The sequence below is a fragment of the Xenopus tropicalis genome, chromosome 6 (genome assembly GCF_000004195.4).
Source record: "Xenopus tropicalis strain Nigerian chromosome 6, UCB_Xtro_10.0, whole genome shotgun sequence".
Lineage (NCBI taxonomy): Eukaryota > Metazoa > Chordata > Amphibia > Anura > Pipidae > Xenopus > Xenopus tropicalis.
The window spans coordinates 69,593,652-69,620,874 of NC_030682.2; the positions used below are offsets into that span (position 1 = coordinate 69,593,652).

At 37.0% G+C, this 27,223-nt stretch overlaps 1 protein-coding gene across 3 annotated transcripts in view; it reads right to left on the minus strand.

Annotated features, from left to right (window-relative positions):
* The window catches only part of ahrr (aryl-hydrocarbon receptor repressor), a 191,266-nt gene extending 172,702 nt beyond the window's left edge, over window positions 1–18,564 (minus strand). For all 3 annotated transcript variants that reach the window (XM_031904457.1, XM_031904456.1, XM_018094922.2), the window contains exons 1-2: window positions 18,278–18,564; window positions 17,317–17,389 (exon numbers count right to left, since the gene is read on the minus strand). In XM_031904457.1, the coding sequence (XP_031760317.1) occupies window positions 17,317–17,353 (37 nt within the window). In that variant the 5' untranslated portion in view covers window positions 17,354–17,389; window positions 18,278–18,564. The remainder of the gene's footprint in view (window positions 1–17,316; window positions 17,390–18,277) is intronic.
* Window positions 18,565–27,223: the final 8,659 nt, after the last annotated feature.

Sequence of the window (27,223 nt, forward strand, 5' to 3'; positions counted from 1 at the left end):
ATACCATTTAATGCTTACTCAAAGGTAAGCCATCAAAGCAGCCAGACAGGTGGGGGACCACACAGAGGGGGGTAGCGGGCCGCCAGTTGGACAGCACTGGTTTAGTGTATGGTCCCCTTCTTCTTTTATACATTTCCTATTAAAGTGGTACTGACACTTTACTCTTTAAAATATGAATATACATTAAAAGTTTTCTATATATTGTGTTGTTAATTTTTTGTTGATATGGCTTTTGTAAGTAAATGCTATTTAAATTTCCTAACCCTGACTGTTTTGCCACCCTGACTGCCCCTTCTCAACCTGTCAGTTAGAATTTCTAATGCTAATGAACTACTGCTGCACAAATATGGCAGCATAGAGGAACACTGGGAATTGGATAGGTAATGTAAAAGTATTGGGCAAATACTTGTATGGCAAATTTCTAAAGCTTGTCCAAAGACAATGTCATAAGAAGTTTTAGTTTCTGGTGTCAGTATTACTTTAAGCACCTCCAGTGTAAACAATCTTAACTTGGCCAGCTGTAATTGAAAACTGAGAATTTCTATACTGTTAAAGTAAAGTGGATTAAAGCTTTACTACATTTGAGAAAAATGAAGGTATTTGTATTGGTGTGTTGTGGAAGATATAAAGGAGTTGGGGCAAGTACACCATATTAAAAACATGATAATAACATGATGGAAGTTTGGACCATACAAGATAACTGTTATTATAGAAGTCATTACTGGATCAAGATAATGGCATATGGATACATTAAGATTCAAATTTTATTTACTTCCTGATATTTATATAGTGCCAACAATTTCCACAGTGCTTTACAGAGATGATGCATCATTCACTGCCCCACTGAAGCTTTCAGTCTAAGGTCCCTCTAAGATCACACTTACTAGTGTAATTTTAGTCGTAAGTCATTTAACCTTCCTGTGTGTTTTTGTAGTATTGGAGGAAACCCACACGAACATGTGGAGACATACAAACGCCTTGCAGATAGTGCCCTGGATTGAACTCAGGACCCTAGCACTGCAAGGCAGAAGTACTACCCACTAACTGGTGTAAAATTGGTGAGAGGTGCCGAATCCACTCAAAGTAGAAAAAGATTTGCCTCAGTTCTGTTAAATTTCCAAATCTCTCAAGAGAAATCAATGAGGGGCTTGGATCATATATACAGGTCCTTTTCAAAAAATTAGCATATTGTGATAAAGTTCATTATTTTCTGTAATGTACTGATAAACATTAGACTTTCATATATTTTAGATTCATTACACACAACTGAAGTAGTTCAAGCCTTTTCTTGTTTTAATATTGATGATTGTGGCATACAGCTCATGAAAACCGAAAATTCCTATCTCAAAAAATTAGCATATCATGAAAAGGTTCTCTAAACGAGCTATTAACCTAATCATCTGAATCAACAAATTAACTCTAAAAACCTGCAAAAGATTCCTGAGGCTTTTAAAAACTCCCAGCCTGGTTCATTATTCAAAACCGCAATCATGGGTAAGACTGCCGACCTGACTGCTGTCCAGAAGGCCATCATTGACACCCTCAAGCAAGAGGGTAAGACACAAAAAGAAATTTCTGAACAAATAGGCTGTTCCCAGAGTGCTGTATCAAGGCACCTCAGTGGGAAGTCTGTGGGAAGGAAAAAGTGTGGCAGAAAACGCTGCACAACGAGAAGAGGTGACTGGGCCCTGAGGAAGATTGTGGAGAAGGACCGATTCCTGACCTTGGGGGACCTGCGGAAGCAGTGGACTGAGTCAGGAGTAGAAACATCCAGAGCCACCGTGTACAGGCGTGTGCAGGAAATGGGCTACAGGTGCTGCATTCCCCAGGTCAAGCCACTTTTGAACCAGAAACAGCGGCAGAAGCGCCTGACCTGGGCTACAGAGAAGTAGCACTGGACTGTTGCTCAGTGGTCCAAAGTATGTCATTCGGAAATCAAGGTGCCAGAGTCTGGAGGAAGACTGGGGAGAGGGAAATGCCAAAATGCCTGAAGTCCAGTGTCAAGTACCCACAGTCAGTGATGGTCTGGGGTGCCATGTCAGCTGCTGGTGTTGGTCCACTGTGTTTTATCAAGGGCAGGGTCAATGCAGCTAGCTATCAGGAGATTTTGGAGCACTTCATGCTTCCATCTGCTGAAAAGCTTTATGGAGATGAAGATTTCATTTTTCAGCATGACCTGGCACCTGCTCACAGTGCCAAAACCACTGGTAAATGGTTTACTGACCATGGTATTAATGTGCTCAATTGGCCTGCCAACTATCCTGACCTGAACCCCATAGAGAATCTGTGGGATATTGTGAAGAGGAAGTTGAGAGACACAAGACCCAACACTCTGGATGAGCTTAAGGCCGCTATTGAAGCATCCTGGGCCTCCATAACACCTGAGCAGTGCCACAGGCTGATTGCCTCCATGCCACGCCACATTGAAGCAGTCATTTCTGCAAAAGGATTCCCGACCAAGTATTGAGTGCATAACTGAACATAATTATTTGAAGGTTGACTTTTTTTGTATTAAAAACACTTTTCTTTTATTGGGTGGATGAAATATGCTAATTTTTTGAGATAGGAATTTTGGGTTTTCATGAGCTGTATGCCACAATCATCAATATTAAAACAAGAAAAGGCTTGAACTACTTCAGTTGTGTGTAATGAATCTAAAATATATGAAAGTCTAATGTTTATCAGTACATTACAGAAAATAATGAACTTTATCACAATATGCTAATTTTTTGAAAAGGACCTGTATATAAATAAACATGCAAATCCTCAGTGTACAGAGATACCCTATCCTCTACTGGGTGGGCCTAGGTGCCATTTCACAAAGTTTTGAGTGTCTAGGGCTAGGGTTCAACACAAAACCTTTTAAGAGCAAGAATTTTTTGCCCAGTTAGGTAATTTTCTTGTAGAAGGAGTCACGTTAAATGCATTATTTAGGCCTCATGAGCCATTAACCATTATCTGGTCTCTCTAATAGTTTGCAGGTCCTGTCACAGCAATGAATGGTCTCCATTCCATTTTGCGCCATGAGTAGCACAGGTTTTGTGAGGAAATCTCGTAGGCATGATTCTTGAGCATTATTCCTTCTTGTGGAGTTAAGCCTGTCCATGGTGTGTGCTGTGAGTCTGTTTCACCTTGTGATGGTTAACAGAGTGGCATGGTAGGCTGCAAGGTGGGTGGGGAGTGTCAAGGTCCCTTGGCTCACCAGTATTTGTAAAAAAATCCTACAGTTTACCTTCGATCCTATTTTGGCAGCCCCCATTATATGAATCTTTGGACTCTTTTAGGGTTAATGTAGAGTTTAAAAGTTCCAGGTTTTTTATTTTTAACAGGATAACTGTCGGCGGGGGGATGTTACTGTGTCATCTTGGACACGCCCCTACCTTATATTATAACTTTACATGTGCTTATCTTTATGCACAAAACACTGGAAGCAGGTATCCCAAGATGAATATGTTTGACATAAAAAAGCATGTAATTGTGAGAGTTATAATTCTGCAGCAGCTGAACATAAATAGCGAATATGGTGCAAATACAACCACTTCATCACTAGAAGAAATAGAGTGTGTTTCTAGGAGAGTAGTGCGTGTGAATGAGCAATATACGAGCAGGTTATGATTAAGATAATTTGCTAACCTGGTTATGTGAATGGCTTCTGCATTGCAGTAAATCCTTTGAACAGCAACCACAAAGTGGGTAGAACACAAATTGTAAGCTTCAATGATTAAAAAATCTCTGCAGAAAAAAAAATCTGTAGCATCTCTTGTCATCATTTTGATTTTGTGGTTTGGATTCCTTGCAAACTAAGACATTTCTAGAGCCCTTATAAGAGTTATGAAAGTATTTATGGAAATTAACTCCTTCATTACTTTTTATAAAGTATTATTCTATTCATTAAAGGTTCCAAATATGGAAAAATATGAAGAATATGACAAAAACAATATTTTTTTTATTTATAAACAATCTAACTGGCTTAAAAGTATAGATTGGCAACATCTAGGTGTACCTAGGCCCTTTTTTATGCAGCAAGAAGTCATTTTATGTTAGAAATTAGTACACTCTGAACATGGTGTTTACATGCTCTCACTAAGGCATTCTTAAGGCACTAAGGCATACATTCTGCATATGTAACAAAGCATTATTGACACAGCACAGTCATGCTTTTTTATAATGTTTTCAGATAAGCAGCATCACTAGACTGCTCAACTAAAAATATATACTCTTACAATAAGCAGGCCTTACAGTCAAAACAATTTTTAAGTGTGCTAAATATCTGTGATAGTAAATATGAGTATGAGCTCATTTACACACATTATATTTTACGGAATCAAAGCATGCCAAAAATATATATAATCAGAAGTACTGTTCTCAGGAGCAACCACCACACTCTTTGATTGCTGGATGGTTGTGTAAGTTTCTGTCCACAAGATATGGAGGGCCCCATGTATTACATTTCTGCATTATTCTGGATATACAACTATCTATGGCTACTAACATTTAGTAGTCTACAATTTCTTCTAGGTAAACAAATTGGGATTCTTTTAAAGCCTTTAGTCATAAAGTAATTTTTAAACTATTCATTATGCATATTTGTATTACAACTGTAGTTTCAGAAAATGTAAATATTGTACTACCTTAGGAAAATGGAGTACAGCTCAGGTTTCTTCTTAATCCAACATGTGGAATCCACATGATTTCCACCAATACATTCTATGTAAAAGCCATCTACTGTATGTTCACTACTGAGAAATATATGGAGTGTGTTGTAGATTTGGCATTGGCATTTAATACATAAGTGACCAGGCTGTTACATAGTGAAAAGTATCATTTGAGACTTTATACAGTGTATAGAAAGAAAATGTGTTGTGCGAGCCCATATCAAATTGCTTGTAACCCTGTGCCCCCTCCCAAAGCCTGTAGCCTTTCAAATGGGTGTTAGCTCTAAAATATATTTCTTGTTGAGAAAGACCTTTTTCCTTCCTTGCAATGTGTATTTAATGGAAATGAGAACAGTCTGTATGACTGGTTGCCATTGATGAGTAATCAAAGTATCTTTTACAACAATTGAATGTATTTATTAATACTTTCCATCAAAGACATGTGACAATAGTAAATTATAATAATGTAAATTTAATTAAAGCACTTTGACACTCATGAGCCCACCCCTTGCAGGTAATATCGGTAGAACTATATATATATAATAATTATTATTTGAATACTAATAATTTGCCTATAGTCTCTATATATGTATAAATATATATATATGGTCATGTCAGACCAATTTAATTGCTTTTTATGATGTGGTAAGTAAGAAGCTGGACAGTGGGGATGCAGTAGATATAATCTATTTGGATTTTGCCAAAGCATTTGATACCGTTCCCCACAAATGACTGCTTTCTAAGCTAAGGTATATTGGTCTTAGTGAAGTCGTTTGCACATGGATAGAAAACTGGCTACAGGATCGGGTACAGAGGGTGGTTGTTAATGGTACATTCTCTACTTGGAATAAGGTCCTCAGTGGGGTCCCTCAGGGTTCTGTACTGGGCCCACTTTTGTTTAATTTGTTCATAAATGACTAAGGGGAGGGTATTATGAGTAATGTATCAGTGTTTGCAGATGACACAAAACTCTGCAGACCAGTCAATTCTATCCAGGATGTGACATCCCTGCAGCAGGATCTTGACCAACTGGCAATCTGGGCTGCTAAGCGGCAGATGAGATTTAATGTGGATAAATGTAAGGTCATGCACCTGGGATGTAAAAATATGCAAGCCCCGTATACCCTTAATGGGACTGCACTAGGCAAATCCATAATGGAGAAGGACCTTGGAGTCCTTGTAGATAATAAACTTGGCTGTAGCAAGCATGCCAGGCAGCAGCTGCAAGGGCAAACAAGGTTTTGAGCTGTATTAAAAGGGGTATAGATTCACGGGAGGAGGGGGTTATTCTTCCCCTTTACATAGCACTGGTAAGGCCCCATCTAGAATATGCTGTTCAGTTTTGGTCTCCAGTGCTCAAACGGGACATTATTGAGTTAGAGAGGGTCCAGAGAAGGGCAACTAAGCTGGTAAAGGGTATGGAAAGTCTCAGTTATGAAGAAAGACTGGCCAAGTTGGGTCTGTTTACACTGGAGAAGAGGCGCTTAAGAGTTGACATGATAACTATGTATAAATATATAAAGGGATCATATAATAACCTTTCTAATGTTTTATTTACCAGTAGGTCCTTCCAACGGACACGAGGGCACCCACTTCGTTTAGAAGAAGGGAGGTTCCATTTAAACATTCGGAAAGGTTTTTTTACAGTGAGAGCTGTGAAGTTCTGGAATTCCCTCCCCGAATCAGTCGTGCTGGCTGATACATTATATAACTTTCAGAAGGGGCTGGATGGATTCTTAGCAAGTGAGGGAATACAGGGTTATGGGAGATAGCTCTTAGTACTAGTTGATCCAGGGACTGGTCCGGTTGCCATCTTGGAGTCAGGAAGGAATTTTTTCCCCTCTGCTGCAAATTAGAGAGGCTTCAGACGGGGTTTTTTGCCTTCCTCTGGATCAACTAGTAGTTAGGCAGGTTAGATATAGGCATTATGGTTGAACTTGATGGACGTATGTCTTTTTTCAACCCAACTTACTATGTTACTATGTTACCATATATATATATTACCAGAAGGGCAGCACTCCACTTTAATTATATACCCAAGTGCACGGTAAAAACACAACATCTAAAAAGAACAGCAACACTGGGATTTCTGTGCATATCAAAAAAATATATTTAAATGTGCATATACAGCCAATGTAACCTTTCAGTCCTCCCTGGGACCTTTCTCAATATGCACATTTAAATATATTTTTTTATATATAGAGAGGCAAATTATTAGTATTAAAATAATAATTATTATATAATATATTATTAAAATATTATTTGACTAGTAGTTCTCCCGATATTACCTGCCAGGTTACGTTGGCTGTATATGGCTGTATTTTTTTTTAGTGTATATATATATATATATATATATATATATATATATATATACATACTCTGCCCTCTTTAATGCAGGTTGGGAAGGGGTTGGGGTCCTACTTTGCTTGACCTTACACTTGTCTTAAGACAGGTTGGTTGATGATCAACTAAACAAACCTATATACACAGTTTCCTCGGCCCTAAAATAAGAATGTACTGCTTCCCTAAGGCTACATAAACTAACTTTTTATTTCTACCCTGTGCATGTAGGCATTGATTTTTGCAATTTTTTCTTGCCTTTTTTGCAAAAAAATATCATTTGTGTTCACTTTTAAAAAACACATACACACTTTTTAAAAACTGGTTGTGCAGAAAAGTGGGTGGGTCAGAATAAGTACAAAATTATGTGTTTTCACTAAATATTTTTTGTGCACACCACAATTTGTGGTGTATGCAGGCCTCAAAATATGTGTGCATGTGCACCTATGCACAGCTTCGAGGGAACATTGGATGGTGGGCCGGTATCATTGGTATGAATCAGCATATACTTCACTGTGACTGTTGTAGATTGTTTCTCATGCAGGAATTCATCTTAGGGATCTACTGCCCACTGTGCTATATTGTATATTATGGATACCTTACAGAAGCAGCCACAGCAATAATTTATGATTGATCATTTCTCATATGATCATTATTTTATTCTAACATCTGTTTAAATCAACAGAAAAAATGAAATGAAAATAAAAGCACAATTAAGTAAACAAACACTGAACACTCTTAGGGAAACTGTCTAATGAAGATACTGAAGTAGGTGCAAAGTTTGGTCCTATCCTATCACATAATTAACAGGTAGCATTTACTTTTCTATAGTCTTTGTAGAAACCTGGTGCTGGGGGTGCAACTGCACCAGGGCACCCCAAAGGAGCCTGCCAGGGGTACCATGGCACATGATACACCTCAGAATGTTGAAAAACAGGAGAAGTAAACTGTTGGTATGTGCCAGTGTGGCCTGGAGAAATGTTGTACCTGTAATTTTTGCAACAAATCCAAATCTTTATTTCTTTACCAGTAGGCCATGCCTGTTTTTTTAAAGCAGTAAGTAGTTTTTAAGTTAATGCTGCTTGAGGACAATGATAAACTGTTGTATGTCTGTTATTGTGTAATCCTTTAGGAAAAACATTAAAAAAAATTACAGAACTACAGAAATGTGATATTTATGTATAATCCCTTTATAATTTTTTTTTAAAAAAAACTCTTGTTAAATGGATCTAAGATCACAAAATCACAGCTTACTCAGCTGTAAAATATTTATATTTTACTATACTGTACAAATTGAACAATACATAATCAAGGTCACTGTAGATAATTCTGAGAAAATGTATTCCTCTAAAATTTTACCTTTCTAAGATAGGAATCTATGCCCACAATTTTACTGTTGTGTAGTGTAGCTCTCAAAGTTGTACTTCCTTAATATAGCCTGTTATATAACAGGCCATATTTGTTTGAATCTGAACCATCCTTCCTTTTGTATCAAGCCTGCATATGCTCTGTATACTGTAAATACTCACCATTCATGTGAATTAAATCAGCATATGCACATAGACGTGACTGGCTAAAAGGATAGTTTATATTTGCCCACTGAATGCCATGAATTTATATATAATTGAAGGGTGCTTTACGAAGCCTTCAGACACTATCCAAACACTGCCAAAAAGAGTAACTTTTCTTTTAAATAGTAACCATATTAATCATAAATAGAAACACAATTTAGTAAACAGATGACTAAATGTAAAATATATGAGCAAGAGGTTCAATTGATGGAAGTGTCTTGTTTCCACCTGAATATCTATCAGACTATAGGGTTGATTCACTAAAGGTCGATATTTCGAGCACTATTTATAGCATGCGTTAAAAATTGTATCACGTCTAATTTTTCATGTCTTAACACATGTTTCACTAAAAGTATATTTGTGTTAATTTAGACGCGATGCTGTTTGCGTTATTTAAGTCGTGAAGACTATTTTCGTGCGGTATTCGGTGTAGCACGCGCTAATTAACGCAGCACGCTACTTGTTGTGCGCGATAATTAACGCACGTGCGCTACTTATCACGCACATGCCATATTAGCCATACACACCATTACATTCGTAAAACTACTTTTTTTTTAAATTACCATTTCCCTGCAAACTGGAGGATGCATCACTAGGGCCAACACATACTTGAATAAATCACACTGCAAAGTCCATATTGTGTTGCCAAAAGCTCATGAACTGTACTTTTCTATAATTACTGCCTGCTCCAAGTAGGTGTTAATTTTCGTATAGAGTAATGTGATATTTAGCGCGTCTAAGTGTTTGTGAATCATGCGTTAGTATTATTTCTGTGCGCTAATTAACGCAATGTGGTAAAATGAACACATCGGTTGCGCACTAATTAACACACGCGATATGCGACTTAACGCATGCGATAATACTTTAGCGAATTGCGCATTTTTTATGCGATATGCGTTACCGCACTTTAGTAAATCAACCCTCATATATCTATTTGATAGTCCTAAGTTTGCAATACAAGAATCAAATTAATCATTTATTTTGGTCATTGGGCAACTAGAAAAGGCTACAGCTTTATCTTCATTTATATCCTTACATGTAAATATAATAAGCCTAGTAATTATAAGGCTGCTCTGCCTCCAGCTTTCTGAAGCAAAACAGCCTTGTTTACAGATATCCATGTGAGTTCTGCTGAATGTTATAGGAAAGAAGAACTTCAAACAGATGTAACAACTCTGCAGTTATAAAATAATGCATATTTCTTGTTCCCCTATTAGGGGAAGGGCTTTTTTTTAATTTAGACCAAAAGGTTGAACTTGATGGATATATGTGTTTTAAACCTTAATTACCATGTTACTAAAAGGGATACTGTCGTGATTTCTATGGTGTACATTTTATTTCAAAATTTACATTAGCAAATAGTTTACATAGCAAATAATTCACTCTACCATTTAAAAACTGTATTCTTGAACCAACAAATTTATTTTATTTGTAATATTGGTGTGTAGGCAGCCATCTCAGTGCATTGTGCCTGAGCCTGAGCTTTCAGAAAGTGCCAGTGCTACACATTAGAACTGCTTTCAGGTAACTTATTGTTTCTCCTACTTCCATGTAACTGGAGGAGTTGCAAGCTGGACTTGGATTTCTTACTATTGAGTGCTATTTTGATATCTACTGGGAGCTGCTATCTTGCTACCTTCCCACTGTTCCGCTGATTGGCTGCTGGGAGGGGAGTATTTTCACTCCATTTTGCAGCTCAGCATAAAAGTGTGACTGTGGTTTATCAGAGCACATGTCACATGGCTGTGGCACCCTGGGAAATGAAGGATATGACTAGCCCCATGTGAAATTTCAAAATTAAATATAAAAAAAAATCTCTTTGGGTATTTGAAAAATGTATTTCACTGCAGGATTTTGCTGGAGAAGCTCTATTAACTGATGTGTTTTGAAAAAAAGATGTTTTCCCATGACAGTATTCCTTTAAATACCAAGATAATTTGAAACATTATACAATACATAATAAAAACTGAGCACTGTGCATTGGTGTCTGTGTCAGATCCATGTAGATGCAACTGATGTCATGACTGTCATGTCTCTATGGATATAAAGCAGCTCCACAAGCATCAATGCTCTGAAGCCGTCAGCCATACACCAATAAAACACCTGTAACTGTTATGGGCTTATTTATAAATTTTCAAATTTGTGAATTCGAGTTTGTTTTTGTAAACTGAGTAAACTCGCATATCAATTGGTCGCTTATTTATTAATAAGGAAAACTTGTTTGAATAAAAAATATGTGTTTCGAGTTTGCGAGCTCTTAGAACTCAAGTTTTTGGGTTTTTGCACTTACTAAATACCATTTATTTTCGAACCATAACTCGAATTTGAGTTGACTAAAATTTGATTTGAGAAAAAAATCAAACTGGAGCATTAATAAATTACCCCCTTAATAATGTAGAGCCACATTTTAGTTGTATTTTTTTCTCCTTTTTTTCTTTTTAAATTGCTTGCTAAACAGAAATAAACTTTAATAATGGACTATGACAAAAAAATCATACTTAATAAATAAAAGCAATAATATGATAAATACTTTTAAAGACTTTTCCAAATAAAAAACTAATCTAACGTTTTATTGCCATACTTATGTAACTAAAGGGACTATTTTGTTCAGCATTAAAGCAGAATGCAACTGTATTTTGAAAAATATTAGCAGACAGATTTTAACTGTAGTCTTTTAATGCTGAATAAAATAGAAGTCTATCTCTGTTTCGGGGTAACCACTTCCAGCTTCACCTTGCAGCCAGCAGTTTGAATGCACTGCTTTTTGCATAATATTATGGACAATCATTTATAATGGAAGAAGACACTATTGTTTTATAAATCTTAATGCTACATCCATGGTAACAGGTGTTTAGTTCAGTTCTCCTGATTGTAGATTTCAGTTAGTATTAAACAGACACATTTACATGGCCAGATTTAGTAAACCAAACGCAGTATTAGAAGACAACATTTCAGAATGTTATACTTTAGTCTGTTTTAAAAAACATATACAACTGGTTAAAAAATGCAAGGATAATCATTCCTTAGTACATATTGTCTTAAATTTGCAAACCAACTGTTAAAAAAAGTTCACCAATAATTACACAAACATCTAGTCACATGTTTAACCCTTTCCCTTCTTCAGTCTAATCCTATTAAACTGTAAAGATAACTTTTGGCTTTCATTTTTTAACCACATTTAAAATGTGAAAAATGTCAGTCTAGCACAAAAGGCATTTATCGCTATATTTTTTTATTTGATCAAGACAGCAAGTAAAAAAGGAATCTGCTTTAATTCAACTGTGCTTGTATGCAAGTTCAGGGCATCAGAAATTATTTTTCCATAACATTTTTAAATCCAGCTAAACAGTAATATTATAATTATGTTTAATTTCTGTTTTCCACCAAAAAAACTATATTATTAATACGAAAGTTATTTAAACAAAGTTTTTTGAATCAAAGCTCCCAGTTACTAAAGCATATTCCAAAGTAAACAAAGCCCCTGACTCACTGAGACCATGTACACGTACACACTGACAAATGTTTACAGAGTTGTTTGTTTAATAGTGGAAAGCTAAAGATGGTTTATTTATTTGTTTAAAAAAGTTTTAAAATTAGACCAGTAAATGCTAGACAAGCTATCCAAAACCCTATCAATTCATTGCATACTAGCTTATTTGAACAGACACATTATTTGCTTCTGGCAATAATTGTAGATATTTTTCTATAGCTTCCATGAAATGCAAAACATAAAAAAAATTAAGTAAAACATATATGCTTAATATCCAAGACCAATACAGTTTAATGTTATGCTCAACCCTCCTTGTAAATAAAGGTTGTGTGAAACAAGAACATTATTGAAACAATTTGGTTATTGTTCTTTAACTACATATTCATTCTGGAAATAATTAGAAAAATATACAAATATATATTGTAAATTTTCTGTAGTTATATTTAAGATTTTTTTTCAACAAAAAATCAGAAAATAAAAACAAAAAAGGAAGGGGAACAAGCAAAGAGCCTCCATCTAAAAAATGTTTTTAGATCCCATGCTTTGCTACAAACATAAACAAGTCAAATGTCTTGTCTGTTTCCTATCATGCCTTACATTTGTTACTCATTACATTACCCTATAGCAAATTTCATAGAAACAGTCAATTGCTCCAGCTTATGCTTCCTGTGTCAAAGTAATTACTGCACTGTAGCAGAGAATTCATTTGCTTTTTCCATCATCACAGTTTTAGTAGTGGCGTTTGACATTGAAAATAAATAGATGCTTTGTATATTGAGAGGTGAATACAAGACTTCTACACAGATGTTTCATGTTGGCAGATGACAACACAAAGCTATGGGACCATGTACAATCTGCATAAAAATGTATATAGTATAAGAACATTATGTATGTCAACTTTAAAATGTAAGATAAGTTATATGGCCATGATGGAATCATGGAATCTGTTTAATTCTAGGTATATAACTACACTATCAATTTCTTACACTAGAAAAAAAAATCCCTAAGAATTTTATAAATGAGAACCATGGATCATAAATATACTAAAGCACCCCTTCTCATTTTTAATGACTGACACTAATAATGTGCTGTGGCGTTTGATTCGAAAAAAGTTTCAGAAATATTTACAATGGATATATTTTTTGATAAAGGTTATGCAGCAAATGAGCTGAACTGGACTGAATAATAAGGCTGCAGCAATATTTCCTGTCATAATGTTCACAAAGGGCACACTGTACCAATGAGGTAGAGCCTAGTGATATGCCACATAGACTGGTGTTACAACCAAGGATTTGATAACCCATCTGATTTTTGGGTATACTTGCAAACCCTTCTATTAACTTGGTTTTAGAATGGGATATTAATTATGCAAAATATCAGGGTTTCCAAAGAATGTTACATGAGATGTATAGATCTCAACACCACTTGAAATACATTTAAGCCATATAGATGCTACACAGTGTCTCATGTACAATACCTTGACTGCAAATATGGCATTTAAATACACAAAGGCCAAAACAACCTCACAAAGGTTTAATATAAAGCACTGGTATATGGTAACTTACTGCAGCCCTCTGGAATTTGCCTAGGTTTTCATATTTCAAAGTTTCCAACTGCTTGTGAGCAGCCCTAGGCAACTTTGTCAGGTTTGGCTTTTCATATCTGTGTAAAATCTGGGTACAAGTGTCTGAAATCCTTATTCCAAGGTGTTGCAGGCACTCATAAATGTTCACTGGGTAATAGGCACAATAGATGCTGCTCTGTATTAAACCTTGTTCATGGCCAGACATACTCATACCTTCAGTTATCCAGGGCTGCAATAGACAGAAAATCATACAGCAACCCTAGGTACTGATATATACTAAGGGGCACATTTACTAAGATGTGTTTTTTTCTGACCTTGAAACGCGATATGGTATAAAGTCAAAGTAACCACGATAATTTCTGTAGTTCTAAAGTTTCTCGACAATGCTTTTATCATTCGTACGAAAATATTGCAATTGCGTTCCGAAAGTCACTAAATTTGTGGCCCAAAAAGTTTGTAAATGCCACAAAAACACTTCTGGCTTTGAAGCCTTCCATAAGACTCAATGGCACTCGACAGACTAAAAATATAGTCCCAATGAAAGTGTAACCAAAGCATTAACGAATTCCAAAATGTTTGTATTCGTGGAAATTTACAAAAAACCATGAAAAACGAATGGAATTTTATCAAAATTTTCTGAAAACGTCCTATAATTTAGAAAAAATACAAAAAGATCTCAAAATTGTTTAGTAAATGGGCCCAAAGATGTCTAAAAGTTCCTATTACCCTTTTATCAATCCAAAAAGCATAATATTTTGGTGGTGGACTTTAAAATAATTTATCAAACGTGCATTGATGGGCTACATGTTTATAAAAAGTATGAAAGGGTGGAAATTTTGTGGCTATCTGGGATTGCTGGGAACTGTAGATGAGAAATATCTTGACTAGATCATGGTATCAATATGCAAATATGCATAAATATGCAAAATAAAGATAATAATTAAACAAACACTATATATGGTTAAGTTGCACTGTAATTTTCAATGTTTTTCAATAACTAGGTATTTTACCTGTTTAGTATAATATTTAAATATTATGCAATACAATATCTTGTCATGCTCTCTTCCAAAATTTCCACAAGGAATCTCTGTATCTCTGACATGTAGCTGAAAACCTGTACATATCAAATCGTGTGTGCATCTGAATGTCAATGGAAAATTGGTTTTATACAACCTCTTTTTATGACCCTGATAGATCCAAGCACGTGGCTGGTGTTGCTGTATATTATTCACAAACTCTACAGCAGCCAGAGTTAATTCCAGCTGCCAAGATCAATAGTAAGCCAGCAAGTCCCATTGACTTTAATGGTAAGACTTTATATTATATTATTTCTAACCCTCTTGCAAGCTTTTTGAAGAAAAACAGCCTTTAAACTCTGTTTAAAAGATGTAAAAGAAAAGAAAAAAAATCACATTTGAATAGTACAAAGAAATGATGAAGGGAATCATTATAACAAAACCCATTTTGCTGGCAAAGAGGGCATCTGGAATGCATTTTTCCTTGGATTGATAATGGCCCTTCCTTCCTTAAATGTCAAGCACTTACGTTACTTCCTAGGAAACTTTCTTTTGAGCTCTGCTTTAGCAAGTACCACAAAACCCTTTAAAACCTTAAAGGAAGAAAACCGTAAAAAAAAGAGCTTAGAGGGAGATTTTGCTGTAATCTAGTCAGCAAGTCAGACAATGAAATAAAAACATGAAAACCTGCCCCTATTTGCCTGTAGTTTCTCATATGTATTTGCTAGATCTCATCATCTTCTTTTCTGACCTCTGGCATTCTCCACTCATTGGTGGTTTGTATTATTAACATTTATTTATAAAGCGCCAACATATTCCGCAGCGCTGTACAATAAGTCTAGAAATAAGTTATCTCTACAGCTGCACATGTAACAGTAAGATCAATACAGAGTATCTATCTGATCTGATGTCCCATTATCTTAAAGTGGTTTCACAATTCTTTGCCCCCCTTAAGTTAAAATACTACATAGTTGAGCTTTGTCTAACGCTTTATACTGCAGAGTGGTATTTTAGCTGTTCAAAGCAGCAGAACACATTCTGACAAATTGACATCTATCTTCTTTGATAAATGTGTCAGTAAGTTAAAACCCTTTACTGAGGGAAAAGGGTAAATTACTGGGGAAATTATCAAACTACTGTTTCCCCTGATTCTCTGTGAAGCCATATTTTAAAGTAACATAATTTTAAAACAAAATCTGGGTAGACACAGGGAAAAGTGAGCAGAAAATTATGAAAAGCTGCTTTAAAAATGGTATATCTTCCCTACTTCCTGCAAAACACAGTACACAAGGACTTTTTCAGTCAGTGGAGGAGATGTTTTCCAGGCAATTTTCCTTAGGGACCAAGGTCCTGAATTGGAGAACAATGGGAACCCTAATTTTTATTATACTTGTTACTTTTCAGTTGTTTATATATTTTATATCCTAGGAATAACCAGTTATTTATATATTGCAAAGAATTCCAGCATCTCTACTCCATGGTAAAGGCATTTGGAAACTGTAGTCCTGCAACATCTAAAATGCAAATATCTGCAGTCCCTAAGTTTCTAAAAGACAAAATTATTTCAAGAATGTTTAACTAGCTTGCTTAGAGTTTTAGATGTATGACACTATTTGTGCTGTTGGTAAAAGCAATATCCACAAATCTTCTCACATCCTTACCTATTCCACAACAGTAACTAGTTGGTAAGGTCCTGTACAGTATACGTGCAACTGGTTGTTTCCTTGACTGATGGGAACATATTACAAAAACACATAACCAGAGGATCATTGGCTTCTGTACAATTCACAGACAGACAACTGTCCCTATGATAAGTCTTAAAGCCCTTTAATGAAGGCACAAAACATACTAAAGATAACATAGTAGTTGAGAGAGGGCTCTGATGTGGACATCGACCAGTTGTTGTTGAACTCCAGTATCTGTCTTTATTCAAAACTTCAAGTGCACTGAGTATTTGTCTAATGACATAAAAGCCAAGATTTTACAAAGCCTTAGGGTGCTAACCCCTGGAAGCTTAAACACGTTTGTAGTTTGATGTGCTTTACTCCAAAGCTACACAAGTCATAACTAAACTGTAGGCAAAGATGTAGACACCAGCGCTGTATGCAGGAAAAAAGAAACCAGTTTCTGTGTTCAAAATCTCCCTTCCTGCGGATACAGTCCCATATGGCAGAAACAAATCAGTCGACACAAGCTATATCATGAGCTATTAAATATAAAATATTATATATTATGGACCCTCAGGGCCCTTATACGCAGGCATTTGTACTTATTTGTGCTGCACCATTAAAGTCTATAATTTTTACAGCTTTGAAGGAGTTATTTAATTTCTGTTGCCCCAACAGGTCTTTAATCACAGTAGCGCACCTAAATGCTGGAAGCAGATACATTTGGGTATTTTATCTGCATATAAACGTATTGTATGGCAAATTTAGGTGGGCCAGTTAACGTATATCTTATTATGATCTAAACAGTACTAGTTTAAGACATTTTGCAACTGATAATTATTTTTATATTTTCTGGGTTTGTATGATTTACTTTTTTGTTACGTCATTTGGTTTCTAGTGTCCCATTCACACTAGCAATCAGTGATCCCAGCACAAAGAAAAAAATAAAGAAATGTTAATGAAAATACAACTTTAAAAATTGGATTCTTAACTGTTTTTGCACTGGTTTTCTTCTTTTCCTGCCAGCATACATGCATTCTCCTGGTGGAATCATTGTGGTCTGACCTAGAATGAGAAATGAGCAACAGGTGTAATTAAAGGCACATCTAAGACAACCTTATTCCATTCATGCCAGCAGTAAGCAGTATTCACAGAGAAATGCCTAATAATGGCATTATATTCACTGATAAGTCACATACATACAGCACTACTGCTACAGAAGTACAGTAGATATCTGTATTTAAACTGATTTAAATACTTATTTAAATAATAATACAATAGCTAGCTGGAGTAAATTCTGGCACAATGATGAATTAACTGCATATTCTTATGAAACATGACTACATTTGTTAGCACTGAAATATGATGTTTACATTTCAAAGTTTTCCCCCAAAACAAAACTTTGGAAAAGAAGGGATTATATATAGGAAGAAAAATAAGGCATTCGAAATAAATCCAATTACCCTGACAGACTACCATACTCTCTTAAGGCAAACTATTTACTGTACAGGTAAAAGTTGTAGTCTTTATGCATAATAAATATTGCCCAGTATCCTCTAGAACAGCAGAGATGTCACAGTAATATAATCATATCACATGCCTCTGTAGTGTCAGGTTTACCTGCACTACATCAGCACTGATGGGGTTACTATAATTTTAGACATCTACCAGGGCAGAGTGGAAAATTATTTTTTTAAAAAACAAGTTTATTATCTTCTGGAAAAAGTAGAGAAATCTGATGAAATCAATAAGATAAAGCCAGCAGATGCTAGAGCCAGAAGCAACTTAGCACAACTTGCAGTAAAGTACAGTAAAAGTTTCTAGTAGTTATAAATTATTGTGCACATTGCAACTTTCAGTTCAACTCACTGCAAAACTCACTGAACTGTACAACGTGAGATTTGTGGAAAAGGGGAAAAACAAGTAATCGGAGCACTGACCTAAACTACTTACCTCTTTCAACTTGAACAAGTGCAAAAGTCCGGGATTTAAGAGATGAGGAGATCCATTCAAAAGTGATGGTTTAGTGCAAGGTCCAGCTTGCCAGATCTTCACTGCTAAACAACGGGTATGAATGAAGCCGACTCCTTTCAGCACTTTGCAGCTCGTAGGTGACAGTGCCCACATATGTCATTACAGCAGAGCGCAACTGAACAGGCTGATTGCTGCCTGCCTCCCCCCATTTGTTATAAAGAGTTTCTCTCACTTCCTTATGATTCAGGTACTGGGTATGAGGGTGAATGACAAGAACAGGCTCTTCTTCGTACTGATGACTAGGGTTATGAAAAAGGGCTTTGAGCGCCACCTAGTGGCAAATTAATGAACATGCTGGTGTGTAGCGTACAGCTCGGAGTAGGCGGTTTCCACAATTTCAACTTGGACTTTTAATAGCTTTTAGAGAAGAGAACACTTTTTAAAATGTTATTCAAATGTTTCACGTTTGTAATTGTCTTATTTAATGCCGAAATATTAATAATTTGTGTTAAGATAATTGAAATTCTTCTGCTCCATTTTACAAATCTGGGGTATTTGCAGGAATAAACTATTTTGTTTGCATTTTTTCTAAAGTCATAATCATTGTCTACAGTGGAGTTGCCCCATGTTATTTTAACGCCAACACCAACTGTCTACCAGTCTGGAAATATATAGATTTTCAGAAATAAAAGGTGCATATTCATTTTGTATAAATGTGCTAATTGTATAAGGCCTTTCATCTTTAATCTTTGCCTTTATTATAAGGAATTAAATTCACAACAAAACTTCAGACTCCTCTATGTTAATATGGATGCATACATGTGAACATTTTTCATCTGGTCAGCATGTGTTACCTGGTTATTGGACTTGCACATTTTTAAAAATTATTTTATTTAACATTATGCTAAATCATTTCACTATACGTGCACTGAATGTTTCAAATGCCCCTTTAACTAGGGTTTGGTCATTTGTTGATTTCCTGTTGAACTTGTGGTAAATGCTATGTAGAAACATATAAAAAAATACAGTGCTGTGAAAAACAAAGTGCACATTTACAGTTAATATCTGGGTGTGCCATCTTAAACTTAACTGATTCCATCTGTAAGTTTCCTGTAGGTGTTGACCAGGGTCTCACATGGAAAATTTGGCCCAACTCCTACATGTATAAAATACCTTAGCTCATCAATATTTGTAGAATTTTGATCATTAAAAGTTTATTGTCATTCCTTGATATGATTCAGGCCAGGCACCATTCTGATATGAATATACTTGTATATTTGAAATCATTGCCTTGTTGCATGATTCAGCTTCATCTGAAATCCTCCTTCAAACCAGTCTTATTTTTCAGGTCCCAGAAAAGGCACATTTCAACATTAGGCGGTTGTTTTCAACCTTTAGTAAATATGTCCCTATGTGTATGATCAGATAGGTTGTTCATTTTATCTACTAGTGAGTTAGTAAGGTATATCTAGTTTAAAGATCTAGGTTACACAGACATACCTGATTCCACAGATTGAAAGGGAACCATAATACTGGAATAAACCATTACCTTACTATTAGGCTCCTAGTCTGAAGAAACCTTGACCTTGCATTGTTACATTGCAAAGTGATGGATTCAGGGACTTGAAGTCCCTGCTTTCGATAAAGTTAGCCCTATAATTCATCAATTTTCAATGAAACGAGGTGAGAACATTTTTTACTTAAGCCCAAAAGTATGAGCTAAAGTGGTGGTATATTTTCCCTTTTATAGATTTTTTTGGAAATACTGTATATAATAGTTATATTTACCAAATATGTCCAACTGTTTCCTTTATCTAGGGTAAAGACTGATGGAAAAAAATCCAAATCATGTTGTACTAAGTTTTTATGTAAAGTTTTTATGCGATTGATTAAATTATGCATTCAATGGTATGCCTCACTGTAATAATGAAGACTCCTTGCTGACATGCAAAACTGCACCCCCAGTCCAGGTGTCAACATCCAGCGGGGAGAGAGGAGCAAGTTGCCAGGCTTGTTCCGTGGCTTAAAGGTTTTTGCTGAGAGAAGGATCTGATACAGTGAACCATGTGTACAGAACAGAAGGAAAGAATTATAGTGTTTCTTTTCCCAGAGGACTCAGAGCAGCAGTTCTGTAAATGTTTATTGCTATATTTACATAGAGCTTTCTGATAAAGCTTAATTACTTTGAACCTTTCCTTCTCCTTTTAGGCCACCCCTTCTTACATGTGCTAAGAGAGTCAGACAGCTAAGGAACTTGCGTAGTAAGAATAATGCTACAATGGCATAATGTTTCTTAGGAATCAATGTAATTATGGGGTTTAATTGCATATCTATGTGATACAAAAGGTTGCTCCTCTAAATTGTCCTGTTTCTAAATGAGAAGGGGAGAGGTATCTTGTGCTTCAGCTGATGTTAAACTACAACGTCAGTAGTCCCCTAAACATTCTTTGGTAAAGCTGACAAGTTTTCTATCTCTACTTGAGAGGGCAGAGATAATGAGTTGTGTGGCACTTGTGCATGATGGCTAATAAGTCTTCTTCATGCAACTTGTGGTATGTATTCCCAGTTAGGGCTCATGCTCACAAGCCTTTTTCATGTGCTCCCCTGTGGTGGCGTTTTTTGAGGAAATCCTCAAAAGGGATTGGCTATATGTTGGAATCTAAAGAACCATAGGGAATGATTCTTTTATTGATTCTATACTATTCACATCTTATAAATAATGAAAGATACTGGCTGAAGGGTTCTCAACTGGTCTGGCGAGCATAAAGATGAAGTAAGCAAAACAGATCACATGTTGGTTTTATTTTGTTTATTTAGTTTATTGTTACTTTAAAATGTATAATTATTTTCTCTGAATGTTATTTAACTTCTCTGTCAAATAATCTCCTGGATTATTTCAAAAACTCAATAAAGAGAATTTGGAAAAGAAAGAAAATCAGATTCACCTCCTCTAAATGGAGCTTTACTTGGAAGGCAAGATTTGTATATACCCTGTCAAAATAAGTCTGTACGCATAGCCAAGATCCTTTATAAACAAAAGTTGTGACATTTGAAGCTAAGGTCTATCCTTGGATAAAAAGGAAATATGCAATGTACCATAATGATATTACATGAAAGAAAATATGTGTTTGGCAAAATGGACCCTTTATTATGAATGCTGTACACTTGTAACTCCTGCCACTGGGTGTATGGATAACTGTTATTCAAATTAGCAAACTGTTCAGAATGAACTGTTTGGCATTTTCTGTTTTGTTTTTTTAACAATTCTTGATCATTGCAAAATATGTTTTACATATATGACATAATGACTGTGTTACAACATGCCATATTTTCATTAAAATAAAAGATATAAAAAAAAAAACAAAGAAAAAATTAACTTTGATGGTGTGTTTCTTATTGTTTCTAATGTATACCAGTGTTTAGTTGATAGAGATTATACCGGTTGGGGGGAGCTTCAGAAAAGCAATTTATTCATTGACTTTAAGTCTGCGTGTACCTTTTGTAGGGGTCTAATCTACAGCTGAGTCTGGGTCTATCCAGAGTTCCCAGACTTTGTTAAATTTATCCGGACAACCTCTTCTCATATACAGTAGGTAAGCTTATAGAGAGGAATTGCCTTCTCTATCAGTTGTTCCCATGAGAGTATTGATGGCCCTCCACTGGATTTCCAGTGAATTGCAATTGCTTTTTTTTGCATACATACATAGAATAGACAGTAATGTACATTGTGCCCTTTTTGCTATTACCTCCCCTAGTTGATTGAGTAATATATTTGTAGGGTCCATTGGGAGTACAATGTCAGTTTTTTCTGTTATCAGTTGTATAACGTTTCCCCATAAGGGTTTAATTATAGGGCAGTCCCATACCATATGCATGAAGTTTGCAGGGACATGTTGGCAATGTGGGCAGTTTTGAATTACATTGGGGTTCATGTCATGTAACCTCTGAGGGGTTAGGTATACTCTGTGTAAGTAGTTCATTTGCGTCTAAGATATCTTCCCATTGCTCTGTTGTGATTTGGGGGATATCTCTCTGCCACTTTATGTACAGTTTGTTCAGGGATGCACTTCCAACTTGTATTAGATGTGCATAAAAGCTTGAGAGAGGTTTTTTTTAGGGTCTCACAATGTATTATTATTTCTATTGGTAGGTGCCCAGACTGGGCTTCAGCGGTATGCCTTAGTTGTAGGTATCTAAAGAGTATTTTTGTTTTAGCTCTTGATAGGGAAGCAGTGTTCCATTTGTCATATTATCTGCCAGGTACTTGATGCTGTATTGCGCCCATAACTGTGGGTCTGGTATTGTTTTAAAGTGCTTTAGATGGGGGTTTTACCAAAGTGGGGTATGTTCTGAGTGATACTGTTGGGGTCTGGGATGGAAACGGATTACTGTCGGAAAGGATTTTTAAAGGGAAGGATTTTTTACTGTGAGAGCTGTGAAGTGGAATTCCCTCCCCAAATCAGTTGTGTTGGCTGATACATTATATAGCTTTAAGAAGGGGCTGGATGGCTTCTTAGCAAGTGAGGGAGTACAGGGTTATGGGAGATAGCTCTTAGTACAAGTTGATCCAGGGACTGGTCCAATTGCCATCTTGGAGTCAGGAAGGAATTTTTTCCCCCTCTGCAGCAAATTAGTGAGGCTTCAGATGGGTTTTTTGCCTTCCTCTGAATCAACTAGAAGTTAGGCAGGTTATATATAGGCATTATGGTTGAACGTGATGGACGGACGTCTTTTTTCAACCTAACTTACTATGTTACTGTTTGCCAGGCTCTGACTGTCGCCTGCATTAGTGGAGAGGCCTTTTTGGTGTATTTATAGCCTCTATACAACGAATTGTTTAGCTTCTCTAACTAGCCTATTACCTGTGCTTCCAGAATGGTTGCTGCGTTAGTTAGGGTGGGTACTGCCCAGTTTCTTGCTACCGTGAGTTGTGCTGCCAGGTAGTATAAAAATAGATTGGGAGCCACCAGGCCTCCTTGTTTTGTTGGGAGTTGTAGGGTAGTTAGTGCAATTCTTGAGGGGGAGCAGTTCCAATACAGTCTAGTCACTAAGCTTTTAAGTTTGCCAAAGATAGTTTTATGAATCACGGTTGGGGCTTGCCTAAAGGTTGTAGGACAATTTGGGAAGTATTACCATTTTGAACAGGTTTCTGGCCCAATAAGTGATGGAGGAGATTGGCCCTTAGCTCAATCTTATCCTCCGCTAGCTTAAGAATTGGGTGTATGTTGAGCTAACTGAATTTGTTTAGATTGGTGTGGATCCAAATTCCCAGGTATTTAAAGGACTCTACCCATTGTAGTCCCTTAGTTTGATTGGGAGCGTTTGGTAGACAAGGATCAATTGGGGAAAAAGTACTGACTTATCCCAGTTGATTTTGAGACCAGAGTAGTTGGTGTGAGTGTTAATTACCTGTAGTACCAAGTTCAAAGCCTGGTCTGGGTAAGTAAATTAGGGTGTCATCCGCATACATTGAAATAATTTCTTTGTTGGGACCCAGTTTCAAACCCTCTATACCGTTTTGAGCCTTTATACGACAGGCCATGGGTTCCATGGCTAGCGCAAATAGAATTGGGCAGAGGGGACACCCTTGTCTAGTGCCCCTACTTATGGTGAGGGGAGCAGAAAGCTTAGTATTGGTCTGTACTTTGGCTACTGGGAAGTAATATAACGCTTTGACCCAATTGATATAAGTAGGATGTATTCCCACCCGTTTCCCCACAAATATTCCCACTCCACTGAATCAAAGGCCTTCATGTTATCTAGTGAAGCTACCAGTCTGTTACCTGGATTGTCGTGTTTTATTGATATGTTTGTAAAGAGCCTCCTAATGTTGATATCCGCTGTGCGCCCAGGCATGAAGCCTGTTTGATCAGGGGAAATTATCTTAGCTAGGTGTTGGGCAATTCTAGTAGCTAATATCTAATATCGCTAAAATTTTAGCTTCTGCATTAATAAGTGAGATTGGCCTGTAGGATGAACAGTCAAGGGGGTCTTTCCCTGGTTTTAAAATCAGGACAATTAGGGTTTCCTTCATTGAGTTGCGGAGAGGTTTTCCCTTCCATTACTCCGTTATATAGATTATCTATTGTTCATTTCCTCTGAAGAGGAAGTTATTACCCCATTGGCTTGTTTTACTGCTGGGATGAGCATGGTGGTAGTGTTGTCTCTGGACAGTAGCGCTAACAGTTTCCCATTTTTGTCTCCATGTTCAAAATTTCTGCACGTAGATTAGTTTCTAGTGCATGGATATTGCTGATGAAAACACCCCTAGTATAAGCTTTTTTAAGCAGGTAATATCAGGGGGTACCTCATTTCAATAAATGTTTTAATGCTGTCCTGGATGGTTTCATTTAACTGCGTATGGGTTGCACAGTAGGGGCTTAGTCTCCAGATCCAGTCCGCTGGAGTTGGGGAAATAAGTATAGTGGTTGCTATGGGGGAGTGATCCGAAATACCCCTAGTGAGTATCTCAACCTTTTGTACATTTTTGTTCATTTCCGCACAACCTAAAGCTAAATCTATTCTAGACATATTATTTGAGCCAGGTGAGTAGCAGGTATATTGCTTGACTCCTGGATTGCGTGCTCTCCAGAGGTCTACAAGTTGGATCCCAGAGATCCATCTATTAAAGGCTGGTGTGTTAGTTCTGGGAGGATTTAGTTTATCTAGTGTTGCATCTGTCACAGCGTTAAAGTCTCCCATTAGCAGTAGGGGTGCCATTGGGAGGGTTAAAATTTTGTTCATTATTTCTCTCAAGGGCTCCTCTGCGAATGGGGGTGGAATGTACACATTTACCAAAGTGAGTTTTTTCCCTTGTATTGTACCATGTATTAAGACATATTTACCATTTCTATCAGAGATAGTTGTCTCTATTACAAAAGGGCAAGTTTTACATATAAGAATGGAGGCCCCTCTAGAGTAGTTTGAGTAGAGAGAATTTAACATTAATCCTATCCAGGGCTTTTTTAACGTTAAGAATTTACTGCCCACTAGGTGTGTTTCCTGTAACATTATAATTTGAGGTTTGTTTTTGCAAATAAAGTCTAGAACCAGCCTTCTTTTGATTGCATTCACTAGTCCCCTTACATTCCATGAAAGGATTTTAACTGTTGCCATGATTTTTTGTGTTTGTGTTATTTGTAGAGTGGTAATATGTTTTTTGGGGAGGTGTGTTGTCCTCTTTTTTAACCTTATGTTTTCTTATAGTAGAATATGCACCAGAATTTAATAGTTAACCATAACATTCCGTTCCCTTCCCTTTCCCACCCCACCCACTCTATAAACTGCAGAAGAGTGAGTTTACTCCCGTAGCTGAAAAATGTATCAACCTTGTTAGGGGTTAGTGTGGTCATTGAGTCAGGTTGTGGACCACCCGTTGCGTGCTCCGCTTGTTTCCTCCATCATCTGGGAGGGGGGTGTTGTTGTGCTGCCATGCTCTGTTATAAGCCATCTAATAGTTTATCTGGGGGTCTCTTTCCCTTTTTTTTGTGAGAATGTGTTTGAGTTCTGGTATCGTGGGTCTTTGTATGCTGGGATCTGCAGTGCTGTAGTAGTCTCTCATTTTTTTTCACCTTCTTCCAGGGGCAAGTGTGTTGTACTTTAGTTATTCCCATCGTGGTGAGTTGTGTGGTCTTTCCTCTAGCCATCTTATTGCCTCTTCCAGGGAGGTGAAGAAGTGTGCTTTGCCGTTATCTGTGATCCTCAGGCGTGCAGGGAATAACATGGCATATGGAATTTGTTTCAGTCTCAGTTGTTTCTTTACTTCTGTGTATTTGGCTCTTTGTTTGCGTACTTCAGACAAGAAATCTGGGTATATTGATATCCTTTGATTTTCAAATGTGAGTTCCGTGGCTTTCCTTGCTTCTGCTAGTGCAGTATCTCTGTCTCTGTAGTTGAGGAGACGTGTTATCAGGGGTCTTGGGGGTGACGGTGGTGCTCTGCCTGGAACTCTGTGCGCTCTCTCCACTTTTTGTACATCATGTTTTAATATTGCAAAGCTTGTTTTAGCTCATCTATTTTGCCTACTAGTGCTGTATGGTTTGTTGTGATTGCATTTAGTACTTCAGATTGTGTTGGCTCTGTAGAGGGTGCTGGTGTTGTTTGTGCTGCTGGTGTGGCGCCATCACTTGCAGCTTGTTGTTTATGTGTTGCATGAGGGAGACATACATCTGCGGGAATGTTGTGGCAGGGGATCCTTTGCATATTGTGCCAGTTTCCTTACAGCCGCTTCTCTTGTTGCAGCGGTGTCTGGGGAGTCTGCACGCTTCGTGTAGTTTTCGGCGCCATTTTGTAACTGCATGGCGTGTGGCGTGTCCGCGTCAGTACTTTCGCACCATCTAGAGGATGCTGGACTGTTCGGGTGTTGTTTGTGGTACTGGATGGCCAGACAGAGGCAGGTATAGTGCTGTATTAATTCAGTATTTTGTGCCCCCAAACGGAGGAGCTCGGCTGATGCGCGCCCTACTCGGTGCTCATGCAGGCCTCGCCCCGGCATTTGCTGGCCACTGTTGCTGGATGTCTCTTTTCCGGCAAATTTAATTACCAAACCAACGGGACCATCCTTGCCTCATCTGTCTATTGGAATCCTCCTTGATTCTTGTGAATGTAGTAATTAGATCACATGTCAATGGGCAGCAGTTGTCTCTCCAAGTGTGCAGAGTTCAGGAGCTCAGTGCTCCAGACAATATATTCAGCAATATGCTAACAGGTACAATAATAGATAGGCTTACCCATGTATCAGCTCCAGTGTACTGCAGTGATGAGCAAAACTTTTCAGCGAGTTTTGCCGCAAAAAACAGCTATAGACTTTAATAGTCTCAAAAAAAAGTCATACGGTATGGAAAAAGTCACCGTGACTTTAATGTGTTTTGCAAATTTTCAGCTTTTCACAAATTTTTCAGCAAAGCAAAACAGAACTGGGACTTC